At 33.1% G+C, this 22,968-nt stretch overlaps 1 protein-coding gene across 1 annotated transcript in view; it reads left to right on the plus strand.

The window, feature by feature from the left end:
* Nucleotides 1-22,968, plus strand: part of LOC150099915 (protein C-mannosyl-transferase DPY19L1-like) — a 331,158-nt gene that overhangs the window by 135,194 nt on the left and 172,996 nt on the right. The window contains exon 7 of the mRNA XM_090403079.1: nt 11,063-11,120. Coding sequence (XP_090259205.1) covers nt 11,063-11,120 — 58 coding nt within the window. The remainder of the gene's footprint in view (nt 1-11,062; nt 11,121-22,968) is intronic.

The following is a 22,968-nucleotide window of genomic DNA, read 5'->3' on the forward strand; positions in this document are numbered from 1 at the left end:
TAAACCATTCTAACAACCCTTCAAATTCACTCCATATATTTATAAATTGAAAACTTTGCCTTACACACTTCAGCCATCTTTTCATTCAGTATCAATCCTCTCCTTATAGTCTATACCATAGGTTCCCAAAGTGGGCAGTACTGCCCCCAGTGGGTGCTGAAGCCTTCTAGGGGGGCTATAGTGGGATCAGAAGCATTTGGGAGTGGTCTAGTGGTCGGTGGCTCTTTATAGAAGTAATTAATAATATATATTTAAAAATTAATTATTTTCGTGATTTTACGATTAGATAATCATTTAAAATTTAAATATTGCATTTTAATTCATCTTATGTCTATCTTACACTATCAATTTTTTTATCAATTTTCTATTTCAATTATTTAATCATTTGAAAATTTACGATGTCAGATGGAAATAGATGTCAATTTTCTGTGTCAATGAGAAAATAGCGCATGTATATATGCGTGTATAATAGGTTATGTTTACAGTAGCAAATATATTCATTATATTTCATTTCAAAATATATATAAAATATATGAAACCACTTTTCTAATTGATTCACACAAAAATAAATCCAATTTTATATAATTTAATATTACGAGTAAAAATAATAATGGCAAGAAAGAAATAAAATTGTAAATTTTAGTTAGCTTAGTTAGTACTAACTTATATTGCTAACTAGAGGGAAAAAACAAAGCAAATATTATTCGAAACTTATTATACTGTTTTCTGTGGTTATGTTTTGTAGGTTTGTTGTTTATATCTTGTGTAATTATTTTATTTATTAATTATTATTTATAATTATTCGGACAATGTCATGATCAGACAAACAAAATGCGCTTGCATACAAAATAAAAAATTGAACATGTTATACAGGATATTTTAATTTTTTTTTTATATACTTAAAAAATTTATTCATTTTTTTGCTATTGTAAAAATTGATCGTGCCATACAGGCTTTAGTCTATCCACGCAGCAGATGAGTCTTAACTAGTAGTATGTCGGTCAACTATTACGTAGGTAATTCACTCAATTCAGCATGTTTTGACAGGAATATGGGTGCTTGCAGTGACTTGTTCAAAGCATGAGTATGATGGTATCGCAAACAAGTCAATGGATGCAAGTTGATTCGGGCTAGATTTCAAATCTATAAATACCAGTGGTTTAAGAATAAGTTTCATTATATTTTGTGTGCTTTGCCAACAATCATCAGTCGAAAGTGTGACAGATAAGTGGAGTCATACAAAGTGTAAATTAAATCTTTTATTTTGTGAATATTTTTGCAAATTTTATTACTTCATTATGTCTGAATATAAGAAGAAATGTCGACAGTACAGTATCGAGTATTTGAAATATGGTTTTATTCAGTCTCCTACGAACCAATTATTATCCATGTGCTTGATTTGTCAAACAGTGTTTTCAAATGAAGCAGTGAAGCCTTCTAGGCTATAAGAGCATTTGACTAAAATGCATGCTGGCAAAAAGGATAAAGATTTGTCCTATTTTTAAGTATTAGAAGAAAAATATTTTAAACGTCTAACTATATCAAAACTTTTTATGTCGTCCACTAAACAAGATAATGACATATTACAATATGTAATATTTCAATAATATTACATATTATTGAAATATTACTTCTTATAATATTTCATTATTAATCGCAAAATCGGGAAAACCACACACAATTGGTGAGGAATTAATCTTGCCGGCAGTAAAAGAAGTAATAAACACTGTACTTCATAAGCCAGCGTCAGATATCATCAGGAAAATTCCTCTGAGCAATAATTCAGTGCAAAGCAGAATTGATGAAATGGCTGAAGATGTTGAAAAATCGTTGTGCGATTATTTGAAGACATGCCAATTTTCCATTCAACTTGATGAATCAACTCTCCCAAATAATGAACCACTATTATCATACGTACGATTCATAAAAGAAGAAAAAGTTTGTCAAGAATTATTATTTGCTAAAAACTTGGAAGCGGATACAAAGGGAGAATGTATGTTTAATATCATGAATAAGTTTTTTCTAGAGAAAGACATTCCTATTCATAATATTTTGTCTGTTGCTACTGATGGTGCTCCAGCAATGACAGGGCACCACAAGGGTTTCATAGCGCATTTGAAACAAGCAGTACCAAACGTACTCACTATACATTGTGTTCTTCATCGTCAACATTTGGTTGTGAAAAATTTAAGTGAATGCCTGCACAAGTCGCTCCATTACGTTATTAGAGTAGTCAACAAGATTAGAAAAGATTAGAAGCAATTCATTGAGTGACAGGTTGTTTAGCCAATTATGTAGTGAAAATGATGAAGATTTCAATCGTTTTCTGCTTCACACAGAAGTTCCCTGACTTTCAAAAGGTATTTGTCTGAATCGATTTTACAATTTGTTTGATTCGGTACTAGAGTTCCTAGAAAACAGAGATGACGGATTGCGGGCCAACCTGATTACTTCCAAAAATGACATCGCTTATTTGACAGACCTCTATAAAATATTTAATGAAGTCAGTCTACAACTAAAAGGTGATGAATTTAATTTAATTAAAACAATAAATGTTATTGCCACTTTTGTAGGGAAACTTCTTCTGTTGAAGCGGAATATGGGCCGAGGGGAATATAGCCACTTTTCAAATTTATCAGCAGTGTCTCTCAAAAAGGAAGATTTACTTACATACTGCCAACACTTGGAGGTTCTCCATGCTGATTTCAATGAGCGATTCAAGGATATTCTAAACATGAATATACCAAATTGGGTTCTAGATCCTTTCTCACATGTTAGCACAGCAGGATCATCAAATTTAGAAGTGGAACTCATAGAACTCACAACAAATGAAGAACTAAAAAAAAAAATAAAACTGGATACCAAGAGTTCTGGCTTCAAAAATCAATACCGACACTGTACCCTGGATTATGGGAAATAGTGCAGAAATTTTTAATTGCATTTCCATCTTCTTATTTGGCTGAGCATGGGTTTAGTGCTGTAGTGAATTTACTAAGAAAAGGAACCGATTGCATATAACTGAGTGTGGCGATTTATGACTGTTTTTAACAAAAGTTGAACCCGATATTAACAAACTTTTAAAAATGCACCAGGCTCATCCTTCACATTAATTTGTTACTTTTTCTTTGTATTTTTACTTTGTAAGTTCGAAATAAACCATCTAATATATTTGATGGTGTTTTAATTATTACAATAAGATTCTTACTAATGTAATGCAATCTCTTAATATGTATTCCGAATTTTCATATGAAACTTCACATTAATTTGTTATTTTTGCTTTGTATTTTTACTTTATAAGTTAGAAATAAACAATTTTGTAATATATTTAATGGCGTTTTAGTTATTACAATAAGATTCTTACTAATGCGATACAATCTTTACATGTGGGCTATGTTTCACCAAAATCAGTATAGCAATAACTGTGTTCAAGATGAAGCACATATTGGCCACTTCTTTTTAAAAATTTAACGGCATATGCAGTAATGTATCATTAGTTGCTATTTACGTCAAAAATATCAAACGGCTTGAACGCGTAAAACTGTTATAATGGGGAGCGTTACAAAATTTATCTCTTGCAAAGTGGGCGGTGGCCCGAAATAGTTTGGGAACCTAGTCTGTACCAGGGTTTCCTCAAACTTTTTCTAAGATGGAACACTTCACAAATCCTGAAATTTTCACGGAACACCTTGATTATTTTGTAATATATTAATTAATAAATAATTGGTAACTTAGCTGATTTTTATTATTAATTAATAATTATTAATTAATCATTATTTAATAACTGATAATTAATTATTAATTAATAATTAAACATCAATTAAACCATTATTAAATTAATTTGTGCTGATTTTCATTGACATGTCCTATTCTGATCACCAAAAATTTATATTATAAGTACAGTACTTACGAGTGAATGCAGGCTTTTTCTCCTGTGTGCTGATTTTGTAGGGTAGGTAAATATAAAGAATAAATAAAATGAGTAAATCTAAGCGTTAAGAAAAAACAAACATTTATTGTCAAATGTTAATTATTAAAAACAAAACATATAAAAATAGTAAAATAAACTAGGGTATATAAGCGTACAGTGCAAATTAAGTTCTTAAAGACTATGATGTTTTTGGGTCTTTGAATTACAAATTCTTTTGATATCAGGCACAATATTAGAAAGTCAAATTCTCATATTTGGTGTAGTGTCGAGTCTGCTCCTGGACTTTGAATTGGTTGCAGCCTAATATGAAAATCCTGCCTCACATAAATATGTCGTTGTAAAAGGAAGTAAAACAAGAATAGCTAGTTTTGACACGCTGGGATACTCTCCTGTTAATTTTGTCCAGAAATCATTTATTGGCAGTTCCTTGTGTTTTTGTTTTAAATCAGAGTCACTAATTAAGTCAATTAGATTTTCATAATCACTTGCGCTTAAGCCTGCTGGCTTAGCTGTCACTGTAAACGGATTTTGGAAAATATTGCTAAAGGGTTGATTGTAAGTCATGCAAGTGTTCCAAAATTACGTTAGAAACTTTTTCATTTACTTTAGAATTTATTTAAGTCAAAAATTCATGATAGGTGGGAAAACAATCAAAATTATTCTGTTCAACTGTAGAAATCCATAATTGCAACTTCCTATCAAAAGATGCAATTTTATCTCTTGTATTAAAATTGTAATATTCTTTCCTTGTAATGATAAGTTAATTTCATTGCACGTTTGTAAAAATATCTGCCAGATACGCAAGACTCATCAACCATGAAGAATTTCTTAATAATTCAATAAAAGTTTGTCCTAAATTACGTGACGGCAAGAAGACCATTAACTCACTACGAAGTTCAGAAAGCCTCAATAATGCTTTTCCTCTGGATAGCCATCTCATTTCAGTATGTAATAAAAGTGCGTTATGTGCACTACCCATTTCATCGCACAAAAGTTTAAACAATCTGGATTGAAGTGTCAAGATTTACCATAGTTGATCATTTTTATGGCTTCATCCAAAATAGTTTTTAAATATGTAGGAATTCTTTTTGTTACTAGTGCTTGTCCATGCTAAACAGTGACTTTTGATGGCTCTTGTAGCTACTTTCAGGATACATGTTACAACTCCTTTCATCTTTCCTACCATTGCTTGAGCACCATCTGTACAAATATCAATACACTTCTTCCAACCGATTTCCTATTTTGTAATATAATTATTAATACAGTTGAATATATCTTCTCTGGTAGTGTTTTCTTGTAAATATTAGCACGAGTAAATCTTTTTCAATACTTTTATCAAATATGTAACGAACAAACACTAGTAATACAGCAAGTCCTGCGACATCTGTAGATTCATACATTTGCATTGAATATTCACTGCAAAGTATGTCAATGAATTAGCTCTTTCTCTATGTCAGCAGAAAGATCTTTGATGCGGCGTGAAACAGTATCATTTGATAATTGTACTGCATCTACAGGGTGTTCGGGATAAAATTGACATATTTATAATTAATTATATTTTTCCGTAAGTTACATGTATTAACACACACTTCTCTTCATTTAAAAGTTTGGACCCTTCTTCATTCATATACAAGATGTCAGAAAGGATGGATAGCTGGAACCCACCTGAATCATGGAAGAGAATAACTTGTATCATGATGATTCGTGCCCGCCATCAAAATAAGGATATTACGACTGCTGCCCAATGCTCCCTGAATACAGTAAAAACAATCAGGCATGAACTAGAGACTTGCAATGGTGACTACGAGGATGTAGCAAGAAGAAAGATCCCTAGCAGACGATCTGATTGCGTTCGTACAGCAGAATTCCTCGCAAATCTGCAGGAACAGGTGTTGAAGAACCCTGGCATTGGAATTCGGGCTTTGTTCGTGGAGTTGCTAACTGTAGTCAAGCCCTGGATAACAAGGGTAGGCCGTATGTATGGCAGCAGGATTCGGCCCCTTGCCACACCTCTGGGAAAAGTCAAAAATGGTTGTCTGAAAATTTCTACGACTTCACCAGTCCAAATGTTTGGCCTCCAAACTCCCCAGACCTTAACCCCATGGATTATTTTGTATGGGGCGCAGTTGAAAAAGACACCAATCGCACTTCCAGTAATACAAAAGCCCAGTTAATGGATAAAATTAAAACAATTTTTGCGGCCCTTCCCAGGGAGACTGTAGCATCAGCTTGTTCGAGGTTCCGAAGCAGAATTGAAGCTGTGATCGATGCTAATGGTGGTTATTTTGAGTAAATCTTGTTGATAGTATTGTAATTAACTCTGCCTGTAATGTTTTTTTGTCAATTCATTAAATTTAATAGATACAAAGAAGATTTTCTTTTTCCTTACGAAACTGTCAAATTTATCCCGAACACCCTGTATTTTTTTTAGCAACCTGCTCGTTTAATGTGCATGATACAGTGTCTTTCACACAAGGCTTAATGAGCATCTCACCAATTGTATGAGCTTCACCATTAAGTGCAATGCGGTAACTAAAGCGAAAATATGCCTCTGTTGCATTTTCAGTTGTAGCAATTGTAGCCATTTGAAGTTTAGATTTTTCTAGCGAGTCACATTGTCTCTTAAACAAAATTTATATCTTTTCTTTTGTAATCAGTGTGTTTCGTTTCGAAGTGCCTACAAAGTTTAGCTAGAGCCAAAGAACTGTTTATTAGTATTTTATTACATAAAACACACATTGCATCAGGGGCATATGTATTGCCAATACACATAAATCCATAATTTAAATAACTTTCATGGTACTTCCGTTTTGGTCTGTTCTTAGATGACAGTTGTTCTTTAATATTAGCTTTTGAAGAAACCGCAGTTTGCAATTCCATATCTTCTCCAATCATATGAGTAGATGTGTCAGCAGAAGTACTTGCTCCTCCTTGTGTTAAAGTTCCTATCTTTAAACAAGAATCCATGGGTAATTCTTGAATAATATTCAAATTCTAATATTTGCCAGAGCTATAATAAAAACAAATAGAATTGTGTTGTAAAGGTAACTTTAGTATGAAAAACAATAAGATTATAAATAAGAAATGTCGAATAATATAAAAGTAAATTAAGGTGATAAAAATCCCTTATTATTATACAGCTAGTATGCGAAACTTTAAGATCGAAAACTACGATCTAAGAGTTTCATGCTGACGAATCCAAGCATAAGTGACCACTTGGTAGTACCACACCAAGGCAACTCGAAGCAAAGGTTGAACAAGCACCCTCACTATCCTTGATATTTTCTCATAATGTAAAAACACTCCTAGTAGATGTAATACTTCTTTACATTATGAGGAGAGGTCACTACCCAGACCTGTTTCAACCTTTTTTGAGGTCTCATTAGTGAGTAGCTAGACCTAGATGATATCAAAGTTTAACTGAAAAGAACTTACATACCTTCACTATACAATGCCAGAAAGGTGTTCCCCTATATTATATTATAACATATTATATATTATATTATAACTAAGATGAAAAGCCAAACGGCTATTTTTTTTTTCTGGCAAAGTTAATTAAATTAAGAGGATAAAAATCCCTTATTATTATATAGCCAGTATGCGAAACTTGAAAATCGAAAACTACAATCTAAGAGTTTCATCGGCATGAAACTCTTAGATCGTAGTTTTCGATCTTTCACATACTGGCTGTATAATAATAAGGGATTTTTATCCCCTTAATTTAATTAACTTCGCCAGAAAAAAAAATAGCCGTTTGGCTTTTCATCTTAATGTAAAAGTAAATGAATAATGCAAAAATAGTAAAAAAAGAGACTGCAACACACAAAAGTAAATATGAATTGTAACAATACATCATCATCATCATCATCAAATTCCTGCCATGTACCCTCAAGGGGTGTACAGGATATGATAGTACTACATGAAAAAAATTACATCATTACTAACTTCCTATCTACAATTTTCCTCCAAATCAGTCTGTTACTTGTCAAAGCATCAACATTATCAGATCTTATATTTCTATCATCTAGGGCACTTTGTACTGTATCAATCCACCTGTATCTTGGTCTTCCTCTGGGTCGTTTACATGCCAACTTGGCAGAGGACACTTGTTTTGCTAATCTTTCTTCGCCCTTACAATCTTACAAGTAACAATACTTGTAAGAAAAGTACTAAACTGTGTCAAATAATGTAAAAACAGTTGTAATAAGAATGATTTGATAAAATGTTCAGTAATAAAAATTAAACAGTTTGAAATAAATCAGATATTAACTATAAAATTAGTTAAAAGATTAAGAAGAATTCTTTTTTAAAAGCCGACATGCCTACTCTTTATATACGGGAATAAAAAGGCGTTAGCTGATTTTTTTTTTTTTTTTTTCGAGGGCCCGGTCCAACAAATTTACTCGTAAATACCTTTCCAAAATTTTTTAAAGTTCATACATTAACATAATTATTAATAATTAATTGTGGTGTAATCATAAAGAGTATTAGTACATTTATGTATATGGTTTGGCATGTCGACAAATATAAAATTACATTTAAATTAGTTATCAATCACTGGGACTAATGAAACCTTGTAGCATGTTGTAGTTTCCTCAGGCAAACATAATTAAATTAACTTGTGCTTATTTTCATTGACACATCCCATTCTGATCACCAAATATATTTATAATATTATTATAAGTACTTACGAGTGAATGCAGACTTTTTCTAATGTGTGCTGGTAGTTTCCCCTCCTTTTGTACATCCTGGAGATCTTTGTAGGCTTGAGGTGGATGACTCGCTATCTGTTCCGTCACAAACACCTTCAATAGGAGATTTCTTAATATCAAAATTAAACAAAGTGCCTTGTCTCTATTCCTATTACTTTTAAAAAAATCACGGCACTCTGGTTTCAGAACAAGCACTTACACGCTGCAATACGAACTTACGAAGAAAGTATTCAGTATTAATAGATTTGAGAACTGGATACAGACTACCTTGATCTTCAATTTCAGTGGAAAAATTTTCTTTACACTTCCTTGCTGATTAGTCACTGGCATTTGCATGCAAATGTTATTTCGTTCAGTTTTGAGAACAGGCCGCCCATTGTTGTAATCAGCTTGCAGGCAATTTTTATGATCGGTCATAAATGGCGGTATTCTCTTTCCCAATTGTTGAAAGATTCCGATGTGTGAAAATTAATGATAATTCATGAATATTTCCATGTTTAAAAATATGCCGCTTGGTCACTGACATTTGCTACACAGATGTCATTTCCTTAAATTTAAAAAACTGAGAATATACCACCCATTGTTGTAATGGGCTCGCAGGCAATTTTTATGACCCCTCATAAACAGTGGTATTCCCTTTCCCAAATGTTGAAAGGTTTCGATGTGTGAAAATTAACGATACACAGATGTTATTAGACGTTCTGGGTCTGTGCTGTTCGACGTATTCTCAAATATTATTCTCCTCAGAATATTTCCACTATAAAATATTTATTCATGAAAAATGCTTAGAAAACTAAAATGACAAATTCCAGAACTTCTCGCGGAACACCTATTCACCTACCGAGGAACACTAGTGTTCTGCGGAACACAGTTTGAGAAACCCTGGTCTATACTATCATATCTGGGCAAAATACTAACCACTTTCCCAGTGACACTATTATCTTTCACCTCCTGCAACAACTTTTTCAAATCCCTTTCCACATTCTTTGTCTCACTGTCCAGGTCATTTGTGCCTACCACTAATTCTGATACCCGTTCCTTCCTTCCATGCAAAGCATCAGATATTCATTTCATTCTAACATCTGAAAAACATGTCTTTTGTACTTTATTAATTATACCTATAATGATTGAATTTCCATATAAAGCTACCCATCATCTTTAGATGCTTCTTCCTATTAATCTCCTCATATACATCAAGTAATTTCTTCTTTAAATGTTCAATTTTCTCCTCCATACATTTAGCCTCACTCTTCATTTTCATAAAATCTTGCATAAGCTTTTCCACATCACTTCTATTATTATTGCCCTAGTGCTTCCATCTGTTTTCTGATTACTCTTGGTGTCACTGTTCTCATTTTTGGAATGCCCTAACCTTTCACCATACTTCTCACACTGTAATATGTTCCTTCTTCTCATTTAACATACATTTCATAAATATTTCAGATTTTTGGCACATATAGCAATTGTTTCAGTGTATCCACTGTGAAAAATCCAGGAAAAAACTCAATCTCTGAGTTGAAACCTTCCATGTTGCTGGTGTATGCTTCTTTACTGCTGGCATTTTTGTAACGTGACTAGCATACCCACTCAAAACAACAACCAAAGTGATTCACTGTTAAAATCACAATGCCTATCTCAGCCTGATTATCACACAAAGACACTATTATAAAAATCTACACAATATAATTAAAAAAAAAAAAAAACTTTTCTTAATATCCTTCAAATACTGGCTTTGTGCTTTGCTGTGGTTCTTAATAATACGTATTCAGCAAAAACCACGGGTGCAATCCTGCTGTATCTTTTGCTGGCCTGGTTGGCTGAATGTTTAGCATATCTGCTCTCCAACCAACAAGCCACAGGTTTGAATCTACCATGGGCATGGATGTTTGTGAAAGTCTTTAGGTTGGAGATGAATTTCATTGGCCAGTTTGAGCACTTCCCTATTTACTGGAGGCCTGTAGTACCTTGCAAAGGTTCCATGTTTGCTCTCTAGAACAGAGTTTCTGGATTAAGTAAAAGAATAATAAATAAAATATCAATGTATATATAAAAATCAATAAAAATAGGGAAAAAAATTCTTAGCCCACCCATGGTACAAATGCACTATAGGTTCACAAATTAACCTTTCATAGGTGGAAGCCACATAAAAATTAAAAACAAATGGAAACAAAGTTCCTGTTTCCATTTATGACTTTGTAAGTAAATTGAATCTACAGGTTATAAGGAGCAACAGTTGAACAGAAATGTCGATTTCATTGTCCAGATATTAATACTTTTTTGTTAACAATAGGTGCTATTGAAATTATACTAAATTATTTAAAGATTTTTTTCATTTGTATAATGATTTATCAATAAAAATATATCTCATTTATATTCAACACCACTTCAAAGTTATTTGAGCATATTGATGCATTTTTTCCAGTGATTCAACAGTAGGAGGACTTTTGACTGTGACTTGCTTTTTTTTTAACCATGGCGAGGTGAGTCGTGTTGTTTATTTCTTATATAGATCAATTTTATTTTAATTTTGGTTGTTAATTATTGAAAAAATAAAACCCATGTATTCTATCCAAGCAAGGCAAGCTAATATTTAGACTAAGAAATATTTTTCATTTCAGAAATGATTGTGATATGATGGGTTACGTTGAGAATGCTCTTTGAGTTGAATTGGTATTATGCTACTTAAAAGACACACTTTCCAAGCTCTCATTTTTTATTTTATTTTATTATTTTTTTAAGAGTTAAAACTCTGTGGTCATCAATACTATATTGAAAATTGAAATAAGTATTGAAACTGAACCATATTTTAGGGAAACCATTGTTTGTGAAACTTGGGATATGATTTGATAACACTGGCCAACAAAAAAAAATTTTTTTGCTGCTGATTATGATCTGACACTTGTTTTTTTACTAATTTGGGTGCGCTGATATCAAATATCAAACCTATTTTCTCTATCACGTCAGGTTTTTCCTCTATGGCATTTTCTTTTTGCTAATTTGTAAGTTTTTGATAGTTTTAAGGAGGCAGTACTATTAAGAGGATCAAAAAAATCGATTTTTTAATATTATTTTCTGAAAGTACGTACTTTTAAAAATCTGTTCCTAACTTTTTATCAAGAAATTCGAAAATTTCCCGAAGATATAGCCTATTATTCAAAGTGGTGTGCAGATCAGAATCGGAGCGCTCACCGCTCTTGCTTGTTAGTAAACGAATAAATGCGTAAGAACCTGCAACGGCACGTACTGGCACTTTGAATGCGAGAGAGGCCAATAACCGACCTAATACATTTAGGTGATGAAAAGTAGGCGATGACAACTGCCTAAAACAAATGAATGCTATATGCATCATAGCAGACAAAGAACGATCGAAATCAGTCAATCGTTAATCGATCGGGAAAGTATGATCAGCGCTTATAACGTTTCAATAAAGTCTGTTTTTTTTTGTCTTGTTAATTGCATGTTAGTCAGCAGTGAAGAAAATACATCGTGTCTACTACTCGAAATTGTGTCAATAGTGTAGATTCCTTCTGCTACATTTGTGGCAGCTTTACTGTTCCCAGTCAAAGGACAAATATCACTGATTTCGTTAAGAAAGTGTACTTTGCATACTTTGACGTAAAAATTGCCGATCAGGACAAGTCATGGGCTCCAAATAAAGTGTGTAAGTCGTGTAGAAAATTTACGGTGCGCTGATGGAGCAAGGGAAAATGCCAAAAATTAGCTTTTGGCATTCCAATGATTTGGCGTGAACCGAAAAATCACGTAAATTATTGCTATTTTTGTTTAGTTCAGACTTCTGGTTATAATAAGAAGAATAACAAAAAAAATTGTGTATCCAAATCTCGAATCAGCAATTCGGCCAGTTGCTCATTCCAATGAATCAGCAACTGGCCGAATTTATGAACCGTGCCAATTTATAAAGGACTTCCTTTACTTGAGAATGAGCATGATCAGGATATGCCAGATGTTCTTGAGGAGCAGGACCTGGATGTTGATTTAGAAATGAAAATTTAATTTCTAGTTCTGGACTGCAATGTTTTACTCAAGCAGAATTGAATGACTTAGTAAGAGATTTGGGCCTATCAAAGGAATCATCGGAATTGTTAGCTTCAAGATTAAATGAAAAAAACTTACTGGAGCAAGATACGAAGATAACTTTTTATCGTAGCAGGGAAAGTAATCTTGTACAATATTTTAAACACGAGTGTGGGTTTGTTTACTGTAACAATGTGTCAAGTTTACTTACTGAAATGAGTGTTGTACAATATCATCCAAATGAGTGACATTTATTTATCGACAGTTCAAGCAGAAGTCTCAAGTGTGTCTTACTACACAATGGGAATGTATATGGCTCAATTCCTATTGGCTATTCAGTCCACTTAAAGGAAACATATGAGGACATTAAAAAGGTTCTGAAGTTATTAAAATATACAGACCATAACTGGATCATCTGTGTGGATTTTAAAATGGTGAAATTTTTACTTGGCTTTCAAAGAGGATATACAAAGTTTCCATGTTTTCTATGCTTCTGGGATAGTCGAGCTAGAAACCAACACTGGAGTCAGAAACATTGGCTTCTTAGAATATCCTTAAATGTTGAAGAACAGAATGTTATAAATCAACCTTTAATCGACAGAGAAAAAATCATTTTTCCACCTCTACACATCAAACTAGGTCTTATGAAGCAGTATGTTAAAGCTTTAGATTTACAAGGTAACTGTTTCCAATACGTATGTGAAAAATTTCCACGACTTAGTTATGAAAAAATTAAAGCCGGTATTTGATGGACCACAAGTTAGAACTTTAATGAGAAACCCAAATTTCATCAACTCTATGAACAAAATTGAGAAAGAGGCCTGGACTTCATTTACGATGGTTGCGAATAATTTTCTTGGAAACAAAAAATCGTGCAATTACAAAGATCTAGTGGAAACAATGCTTGAAAATTTCCAGCACCTAGGTTGCAACATGAGCTTCATTTCCTATACAGTCATTTTGATAGATTTCCCGAGAATTTAGGTGCTGTAAGCGATGAACAAGGCGAAAGATTTCATCAAGATTTAAAAACTATGGGAGATCGGTACCAAGGAAGATGGGATTCTCACATGATGGCCGACTACTGTTGGAGTATTCAAAGGGATTGCCAAAACAGAACACACAGCAGAAATTGCTACAAACAAAAATTTATTCCCTGAAACTCACGTGTAAGTAAAATTGTTATTTTTTTATAAATATTCTTGTAATTTTTAATGAATATTGTTAAGTAGTTATGTATCTAATTATCGGCCTCTCTCGCATTCAAAGCGGCAGTACGTGCCGTTGCAGGTTCTTACGCATTTATTCGTTTACTAACAAGCGAGAGCGGTGAGCGCTCCGATTCTGATCTGCGCACCGCTTTGAATAATAGGCTAATTTCTTGATAAAAAGTTAGGAACAGATTTTTAAAAGTACATACTTTCAGAAAATAATATTAAAAAATCGATTTTTTTGATCCTCTAAATAGTACTGCCTCCTTAAAACTATCAAAAACTTACAAATTAACAAAAAGAAAATGCCATAGAGGAAAAACCTGATGTGATAGAGAAAAATGGGTTTGATATTTGAAATCAGCGCACCCAAATTAGTAAAAAACAAGTCTCATATAAAAGTCAGCAAAAATTGTGTTGGACAGTGTAATCACTACCAAATGTGAGGTTTCATTTGGTACAGATCATACTCTCCATTCAAGGCATACTCTAGTTTGTAATAATTTTGTACTCAGTCCATTTACTATTGCTAGATTTACTAGTTTTATGTGCACCTGATGTTCTACTTCATTTCATAGATCTTCTCTTTGATTGAGATCAGGACTTAGTGCAAGTGTTGTATATTGATGGGCATTCATTCATTTTTCCAGGCAGTACAACCAAAGATCTATGTCCACACACAGGCCAGGGTTGTTAAACCTCCACCAACTCTAAACGTCCACTTTACAATTTGGATGAGAGGACCATGAGGCATTCTACTGGTATTCACCACATTCATCCCTCCAATCAGAAATTGTGTGGTGTGATTTGTTGCGCCATATCATAGACTTCCAGTATTCTACAGACCAGATTTTTACACCAGTGTAGTTTATGCTATCAGCTACCATGATTGATGTATGACTTATATGCAGCTGCCTTTTCATTTTTTTTTCTTTTTCTTTTGTTACTCCCACCTGTGAAAGGTTATTATAAACCTGTAGCATGTTCGTACCATGGGTGGGTTTAAAGAATTTTTTTCCATTTTATTAATTATACATATATATTTGGATTACTTTTTTTTACCAAATCCAGAAACTGCTCTCGAGACCAAACTTGAACTTTTTGAAGCCATTACTGACTTCCAATAAGTGGAACAGTAATCACAAACATCCATGTGTAAAAAATAATCATAATTAAAATAATCATTAAAATTAAAATAAATAATAATAATTAAATAATCATAATCAAAATAAAAAAAATAATAAAATAAAATTAAAAAAGGAAAGCTTGGAAAGTGTCTTTTAAGTAGCATAATACCAATTCAACTCAAAGATCATTCCCAACATAAGCCATTGTATCACTATCATTTCTGAAATTTTTTTATAATTATTTATTTACATTAGTGTTTTATTAGTTTTGGTTTCCTAACCACATATAGTTGGCACTTGCAATATGCTCCATATTGATATTTATGTTAAAATGAAATGTAAAATTCAGATTAATTGTACTTACTAGATATCTGATAGTTGTGTAATAATTTCAGTGTTCATTATTTTAATTTATATGTTAGGTGTACAGTGATATCTTCCATTTGTCATAAAGACATTCTCTTTTTGCTAACCGAATTCTTGTTTGCAGTGTAGTTGAAGTGCACTTGTTTGCTTTTTGATTGGTGATTGACAGCTGACAGAGAGCTTTCGGTACCTGGTTGATGGAAGAAAACAAGAAGAGAGAGAGAGAGAATGGAAGTTGGAGAACGCAGACTAGAGAATTTTGTTTTAGGAAGTTTTTGAAAAACTTAACAGACAGAATATATTAATAAGGATTCAGAAAAGAGAATAGTAGCAAGGTGAATCCTTTGACTGAAAAAGTGAGACCCTCAACAAGTGAATAGGATGATAAATAAAAGGAGATATTAAGTAGACATTTTATTTCAACACAGATGGATAAGAAAATAACTATTTATTAACTTAAAAGCTAATATTCGCTAGTATTATATCCAGCATCTTCAGAGCACACAACACAAAGTTTGTTACAAATGCAAAACAACCACAATTCAGTGTAACAGTGGGGCTAGTAAAAGTAATTACAGTGTGCAACACAAGACTAAAGTCCTAATATGGCGCCATCTAGGTTTAAAAAAAAATAAAAAATAAAAAAAAGCCTTAAAACATACTCCAAACCTTAACAAGTATGGCTGTATAAATCTACCAAAGATTTGGGAGACAGTCATCTTAAGACCAAATTAATATTTATTACTTTTATTTTATTTCGTTTTTTTCAAACTTTCTAAGACTATCATTTGGACTTCTATTTCAAAACTTTTTTTTTTTTTTTTAAAACCTAGATGGTGCCATATTAGGACTTTAGTTTTGTGTTGCACGCTGCAATTACTTATACTAGCCCCACTGTTACACCAGATTGTGAGTTGTTTTGCATTTTTAACAAACTTTGTGTTGTGTGCTCTGAAGATACTGGATATAATACCAGCGAAATATTAGCTTTTAAGTTAATAAATAGTTATTTTCTTATCCATCTGTGTTCATATCAAACCGTGAAATCTATTACAAAAATGTCTGACGAACACATAAGCCTATCCACGCGTATTTTATTTCAACATTCGAAGAAACACTAATTGAAAAGTTTCCTCTTCTGTCTCAAGGATGTTGGTGATAGTAATTATTTTATTAGAACAAGTGATGTGATTAGAGAAATCTGAAACTAAAGTGGCTTTAATGAAGAGACTACTTCGATACAATGTTTATGAAGTAGTAAAATAAACTGTTTTTCTCAGGTAAAGAATTTATAATTTGCACTTGTAATAAAATGGCCTGAGGTAAGAATATTTATACTCCAGTGAAACAGTAAGAATGAATGGAACAATATATGCTAAATAAGGAAACACTGTATACTCCCAGGGAAGTTAATAAGAAGTTTTATATTTTGAGAAAAGGCCTGATAAAGAACTGACTTTAATGAACATTTGTTGTGAAAACAAAATGTTCAGTCTGATAGATTGATTAACATATGAAACAAACATTCATGTTAAGCGTATTTACCATACTCATCCATCAATCAGATAATAGAATGAGTCGGTGAGAATGAAAATATTCCTTTAGAGATAAAAGAGATCTTTGGGTATAGTAGTTTTTATTTAGAAGGCCTAGGGCTCAAATAGTTCTGTAGTTATTAATTTAATTATATTTACCATGTAATAGTTTTATTTTGTTTCATTAAACACACACACACACACATTTTATTTTTTTATTTGGTTTTGAGTCAATCATTTCTTGGATTCTAAAATAATAGTTAAAAGATTCAATCCTTGTGTATTTACTTAACACTCAGTATAAAAAAAAAAATAGTCTCCAGAGAGAGAGAGAGAGAGATAATAACAGAAATTTACATCAGTAGCATCAATTTCTCTCTCTCTCTCTCTCTCTCTCACAGAGAGAACTAATAACATAATTGATCTGGCTGACATAAATCTCTGTTATTATTTCTCTCTTTCTCTCTTTTTTACAGAGAGAACTAATAACATAATTGATCCAGCTGACATAAATCTTTGTTATTATTTCTCTCTCTCTCTCTCTCTAACATAATTGGCACAGCTGACATGATAATTAACACATCCATGGCAGGATTTGAATCTGCAGTTTGGATGATGCACTTATAGGCATAAGCCATTCTACTGGTATTCACCATACTCACCCATCCAATCAAAAATCTACAAAAATAATAATCTTACAAAGATTTTATTATCCAAATACAGCAGTCAGTTACTTTTAAATGAGTCTGTAATTTATGGAGATTTTGAATGCATTTGTAAGAAAATGAATACATGCTATTCTGATTCAAATGAATTACATATGAAACATTATCAAGGAGTGGTATGATAGACTTTGTGTTTCTTAGGGGGGAAACCTCCCCTCGATGTCTTGATAGACTTTCTGCTTCTTAGGAAGGGCCTCCCACGATGAGTCTTTTGACTCCATGGAGGCCTGAATAATAATAATAATAATTATCAAACATATGGACCTGTGAGTTTTTGTTACTACCTAAATTATTATAATGAAGAATACAAAGCCTGTAATTTATACAAATGAAAATGCAGCTGAACTATCTATAGAAAAAATAACAGAAGAAATAAAAAAATATTATTATTAAATATTGGAAAATATAAAATCACTAAAAACCTATGTTAGCATTAATAAAAGAATAATATAATAAAACATATATAATAAATTACATGTATAACCACAGTAATTATCTTTAATGAAATGAAAGTACAGACATTCCTCCAAACTGATGCAAAAATATGAATCTTTATACTGTAAGCAAAAAATTACTCTTGACAACACTCCTACTAATAAATGGATTGTGAATATTTCTGGTCGCCCGTTATCTGATGCTGAAACTAGCGTATTAGCTAAAGGCCATGACTTTTGCTGTGGTGCCAAAATGCATCCTGTATCTTGAATTTGTGCATAACATTAAATGCAATCTGTTGGGGCTTTCCAGTGAAGATGTTAATAAACTATGCTTTGAGTTTGCTGCTTCACTTTTAATAAGCAAATTACCTCCATGTAATTTATCCAGTGCTTAAACCTGTGCACTATTTTCATTAAGAAAAAATAGCCATACAGTGGTGCCTCATAGTTCATATTTAATTTGTTCCAGAAACCTGTTCGAAGTTCGAATCAAGATTTTACATAAGAAATAATGGAAACCAAAATAAAAAATGATGGTACAACATGACAAAATTTCATGCCGGCTGGGGCGTCGCCCGGTTAAACAAGGCCCTCGTTGTTTTCGCCAGGGAACCAGGGCGAACAGCGAAAAGTCAGCTACTGGAACAAATCTGAAAACAAACCCCAACTCAACATCACCAGAGTTAAAGATCGGTACTATCAACCTAAGAAGCCTGAATGGCAAAGAAATGGAGCTAGCTGAGGAATTAGATAAGTACCAGATCGACATAATAGGGGTGACTGAAACAAAAAAGACCAAAACTGGTGAGATCTTTCTGAGCAATAAATACAAAATGTTATATTCAGGCAATGACAATCAAGGAAAAGAAGGAGTAGCCATAGTATTCAACAGAAAATATGAGGCTAATCTTCTTGAATGGCAGTCAGTCTCAAGTAGAGTAATGTGGGCAAATATGAGAATGGGGAACTGGACAATGAGACTTATTTGTGCCTATGGTCCCACAGAAGGTTCTACTAAGGTAGAAGTGGAGGAATTTTTTGAGGCTTTAGAAAAAGCAACTGACACAATGAAAAAGGAAAAGTTGGTCCTTGTTGGGGATCTAAATAGTAGAGTAGGAAATGATTGTGAGACATACAAAAATATTTTGGGAAAATTTGGAGAAAAGAGCCAAGCTAATAATAATGGCAAATATCTGTTGGATTTCTGCTCGGGACATGGACTGGTTATTACTAACACCATGTTCCAACATAAAAATGTGCACAAATTCACATGGAGAGAAGAGGCTAGGAATAAGAAAAGTCTCATTGACTATGTTATTGTTGATAGTGATGTTTTCTCCCTGGTGCAGGACACCAGAGTGTACAGATGATTTGAAATTGGAAGTGATCACTATTTAGTCTTGAGCAGGATAAAATTGAATTTCATATTGAAAAGAATAACATGTAAGAAAGTTTTAAAGCGAATAAAAGTTGAGCAGCTCTGAGATGTGAACTGTAGACTAAAATACAGAAATATTATTGAAAAGAAAATGAAAGAGTTTGAGAACAGGAATCAAACCTTGGAGATTCAGTGGCAAACTCTGAAGGAAACATTGATTGATTCTGCCAGAGAGGCATGTGGTGAGGTTGTGGGCAAGGATAAAAAAATCAGAACTCCCTGGTGGACACAGGAAGTTAAAGAGGCAGTGAAGGAAAAGAAGAAAGCATATCAAAAGTTCCTGGCAAATAAGTCAGCTTTTACTCTTACAGAATACAGAGACAAATGTAAGAAAGCTAAACAGTGTGTAAAACTAGCTAAACAAAAGTCATGGGAGGACTTTGGCAAGAATATAGAAAATAAATATCAAGAAGGTGGCAAAATATTCTGGAGGTTGTTGAAGAAGCTTAGGAATGGAGGAAAGAGTGCTGTAAAAGGAATTAGAGATGATAAAGGTGAAATGAAAACAGGAGAAAAAGATATCCTTGAAGTATGGAGTAATTACTTTGAAAAACTGCTAAATGAAACAAGCAGTGATGACAGCACAGTGGAGAGGCATGCAGTCAGGAATACATATCCATACTTGAAGTAGAAAAAGCCATCAAAGGCTTGAAATGTGGAAAGGCAGCAGGAGTAGATGATATTCGACCAGAAATGCTGAAGTATGGTGGTATAAGAGTCTTACAGTGGCTGCACTGCATAGTTCAGAAAGCCTGGACAGAGGGACGAATTCCTGATGATTGGAGTAGAGCTCTCATAGTACCCATATATAAAAAGGGAAATAAAACTGAATGTGAGAATTACAGAGGTATTTCCCTACTTAGTGTTCCTGGCAAGATCTATGCAAGTATACTTGAGAAACGGTTGAGAAGAATTGTAGAAGAAAAGCTTGGTGAAGAACAAGCTGGATTCAGGCCAAATAGAGGCTGTCAGGATCAGATCTTCACTTTACGACAAATAGTCGAGAAAGCATGGGAATATAACAAAGATCTGTATTTAAGTTTTGTCGATTTGGAAAAGGCATATTACAAGTTGCCAAGAGAGAAGCTATTCAATACGCTGCAGTTATATGGTGTCAATGGGGCATTATATCAAGCAATACTTAGTCTTTATTTGAGTTGTGAGTCAGCAGTTAGAATTGAAGGAAGTACAGGAAGATGGTTTAATGTTAAATCTGGTGTGAGACAAGGATGTACATTATCCCCTCTGTTATTCATTATCTATATGGATCACATTATGAAGGAATGTGGTATTAAACCTGATATCAAAATTGGAGATGTTAATGTCAGCTCTTTGCTTTATGCGGATGATGTTATACTTCTAAATAAATCCGCTACAAGTCTGCAAGATTCTCTGACTAAATTGAATAGCTGTTGTAATAGATATGGTATGAAGGTCAGCAATAAAAAGACAAAGACAATGAAAATAGGCAGAATCATTGAAAATGTCAACTGTGTTGTGAATGGAGAACCTGTGGAACAAGTAAAACATTTCAGCTACTTAGGCACAATTTTTACTGAAGATGGTAAACTAAATATAGAAATAGACAGCAGAATCAGCAAAGCTGGTATCGTAGGAAGTCAATTGAATAAATTCATATGGAATAAGAAAGAAATTAGTCGGAACACTAAATTAGCTGTATACAAGACTGTGTTCAAACCAATTTTAACTTATGGATCTGAGAGCTGGGTCAGAAGTAAAACACTTGACCAAAGACTAGAGACCGCAGATATGAGAGTCCTGAGAAAGATTAGAGGCGTGAACAGATGGCATCAATGGCAATATCATATTAAAAATGAGGATATTAGAAAAGAACTTGACATTGTCAGCATCCAGGAATGCGTTAGCAGAGCTAATCTCAGATGGTATGGTCACTTAAATAGAATGGGCGAGGAAAGATTAGCAAAACAAGTGTTCTCTGCCAGGTTGGCAGGAAAACGACCCAGAGGAAGACCAAGATATAGGTGGATTGATACGGTACAAAGTGCCTTAGACGATAGAAATATAAGATCTGATAATGTTGGAGTCTTGACAAGTAACAGACTGATTTGGAGGAAAATTGTAGATAGGAGGTTGGTAACGATGTAATTTTTTCATGTAGTACTGTCATATCCTGTACACCCCTTGAGGGTACATGGCAGGAATTTGATGATGATGATGATGAATAATGGAAAGCGAAATAATCCGTTCCCATATTCAAAAAATTTCAGTAATTTTTCTTTATTTTATCTATTTTAGGTTTTTTAATGTTAATAACTTGGAAAAAATTAAACAAAATAATCTTATATTTATTTTATTAATTTTAATTATTACAACATAAAAATAACAGTGAAGAATATTTTTTTAATATAAAAATCACAAAGAAGAAAATAATGCCCCTGTTGTTAAGCATCTTCTTTCTGCTTAGCTGGAGTTGAGAATGCTGATTCACATTCTCTTTTTTCTGCAGAGAAGAATCTATCTAATGTTGTTTGGTGCTGATGATTTTCTTTGATATTTTTAAAATAACCCATCACGTTGTCATCGAATGAGTTGATTTTCCTGGTCACTACTGTCTTATTAAGGTGCCATTTTTCCATATCTTGTGTTCTAACTCAAACAGAGAACAATTCTTGAACGTCAGCATTGGAAATGCATCCTTTGGCATCCTCCTCTTCCATAAAAATTTCTTTTTCCACTTCTTTTTGTTGTCGATCGTGAAGATGTTGAAGTTCTTCTGTGCTGAGTTCGGTTTTATGATCATATATTAACTCCTCTAATCTCATAGCTTTACCCAAAGACACAATTTCATTTACAACAGACTCTTCTTCACAACTTACTACTTCACTGACTGAAATACAATCTGGCCAGAGTTTTTTCCAAGCAGAAATCATTGTTTTAATAGAAACTTCTTTCCATGCCTTATCGACGATCCTTAAACAATGAAGAATGTTGTAATGCTCTTTCCAAAATTCTTTAAGAGTCAGTTCTGTGGCATTGGTTATTTCAAAGCACTTTTGAAACAGAGCCTTAATATACAGTTTTTTGAAGTTTAAAATCACTTGCTGGTCCACGGGTTGCATGATAGAAGTGGTATTGGGTGGCAAAAACTTTATCTTGATGAAACTGAATTCACTAACTAAATCCTCCTCTAAATTTGGGGGATGAGCAGGAACATTGTCCATCACTAGAAGAACTTTTAATCGTAGATTTTTTTTCAGTAAGATAAGCTTTTAAAGTAGGAGCAAATTCTTGATAAATCCATTCAGTGAAAAACTCTCTGGTGACCTATGCTTTTGTGTTGGCCCTACACATAACACCGAATTTGCTCTTTATGACATTGTTCTTTTTAAAAACGTGTGGATTTTCAGAATGGTAAACGAGCAAAGGCTTTATCTTACAGTCTCCACTAGCATTACCACAAAGCAGCAAAGTA

The sequence above is a fragment of the Typopeltis vanoorti genome, chromosome 13, assembly GCF_054136105.1.
Source record: "Typopeltis vanoorti isolate ZY-2024b chromosome 13, IOZ_Tvanoo_1.0, whole genome shotgun sequence".
Classification (NCBI taxonomy): domain Eukaryota; kingdom Metazoa; phylum Arthropoda; class Arachnida; order Uropygi; family Thelyphonidae; genus Typopeltis; species Typopeltis vanoorti.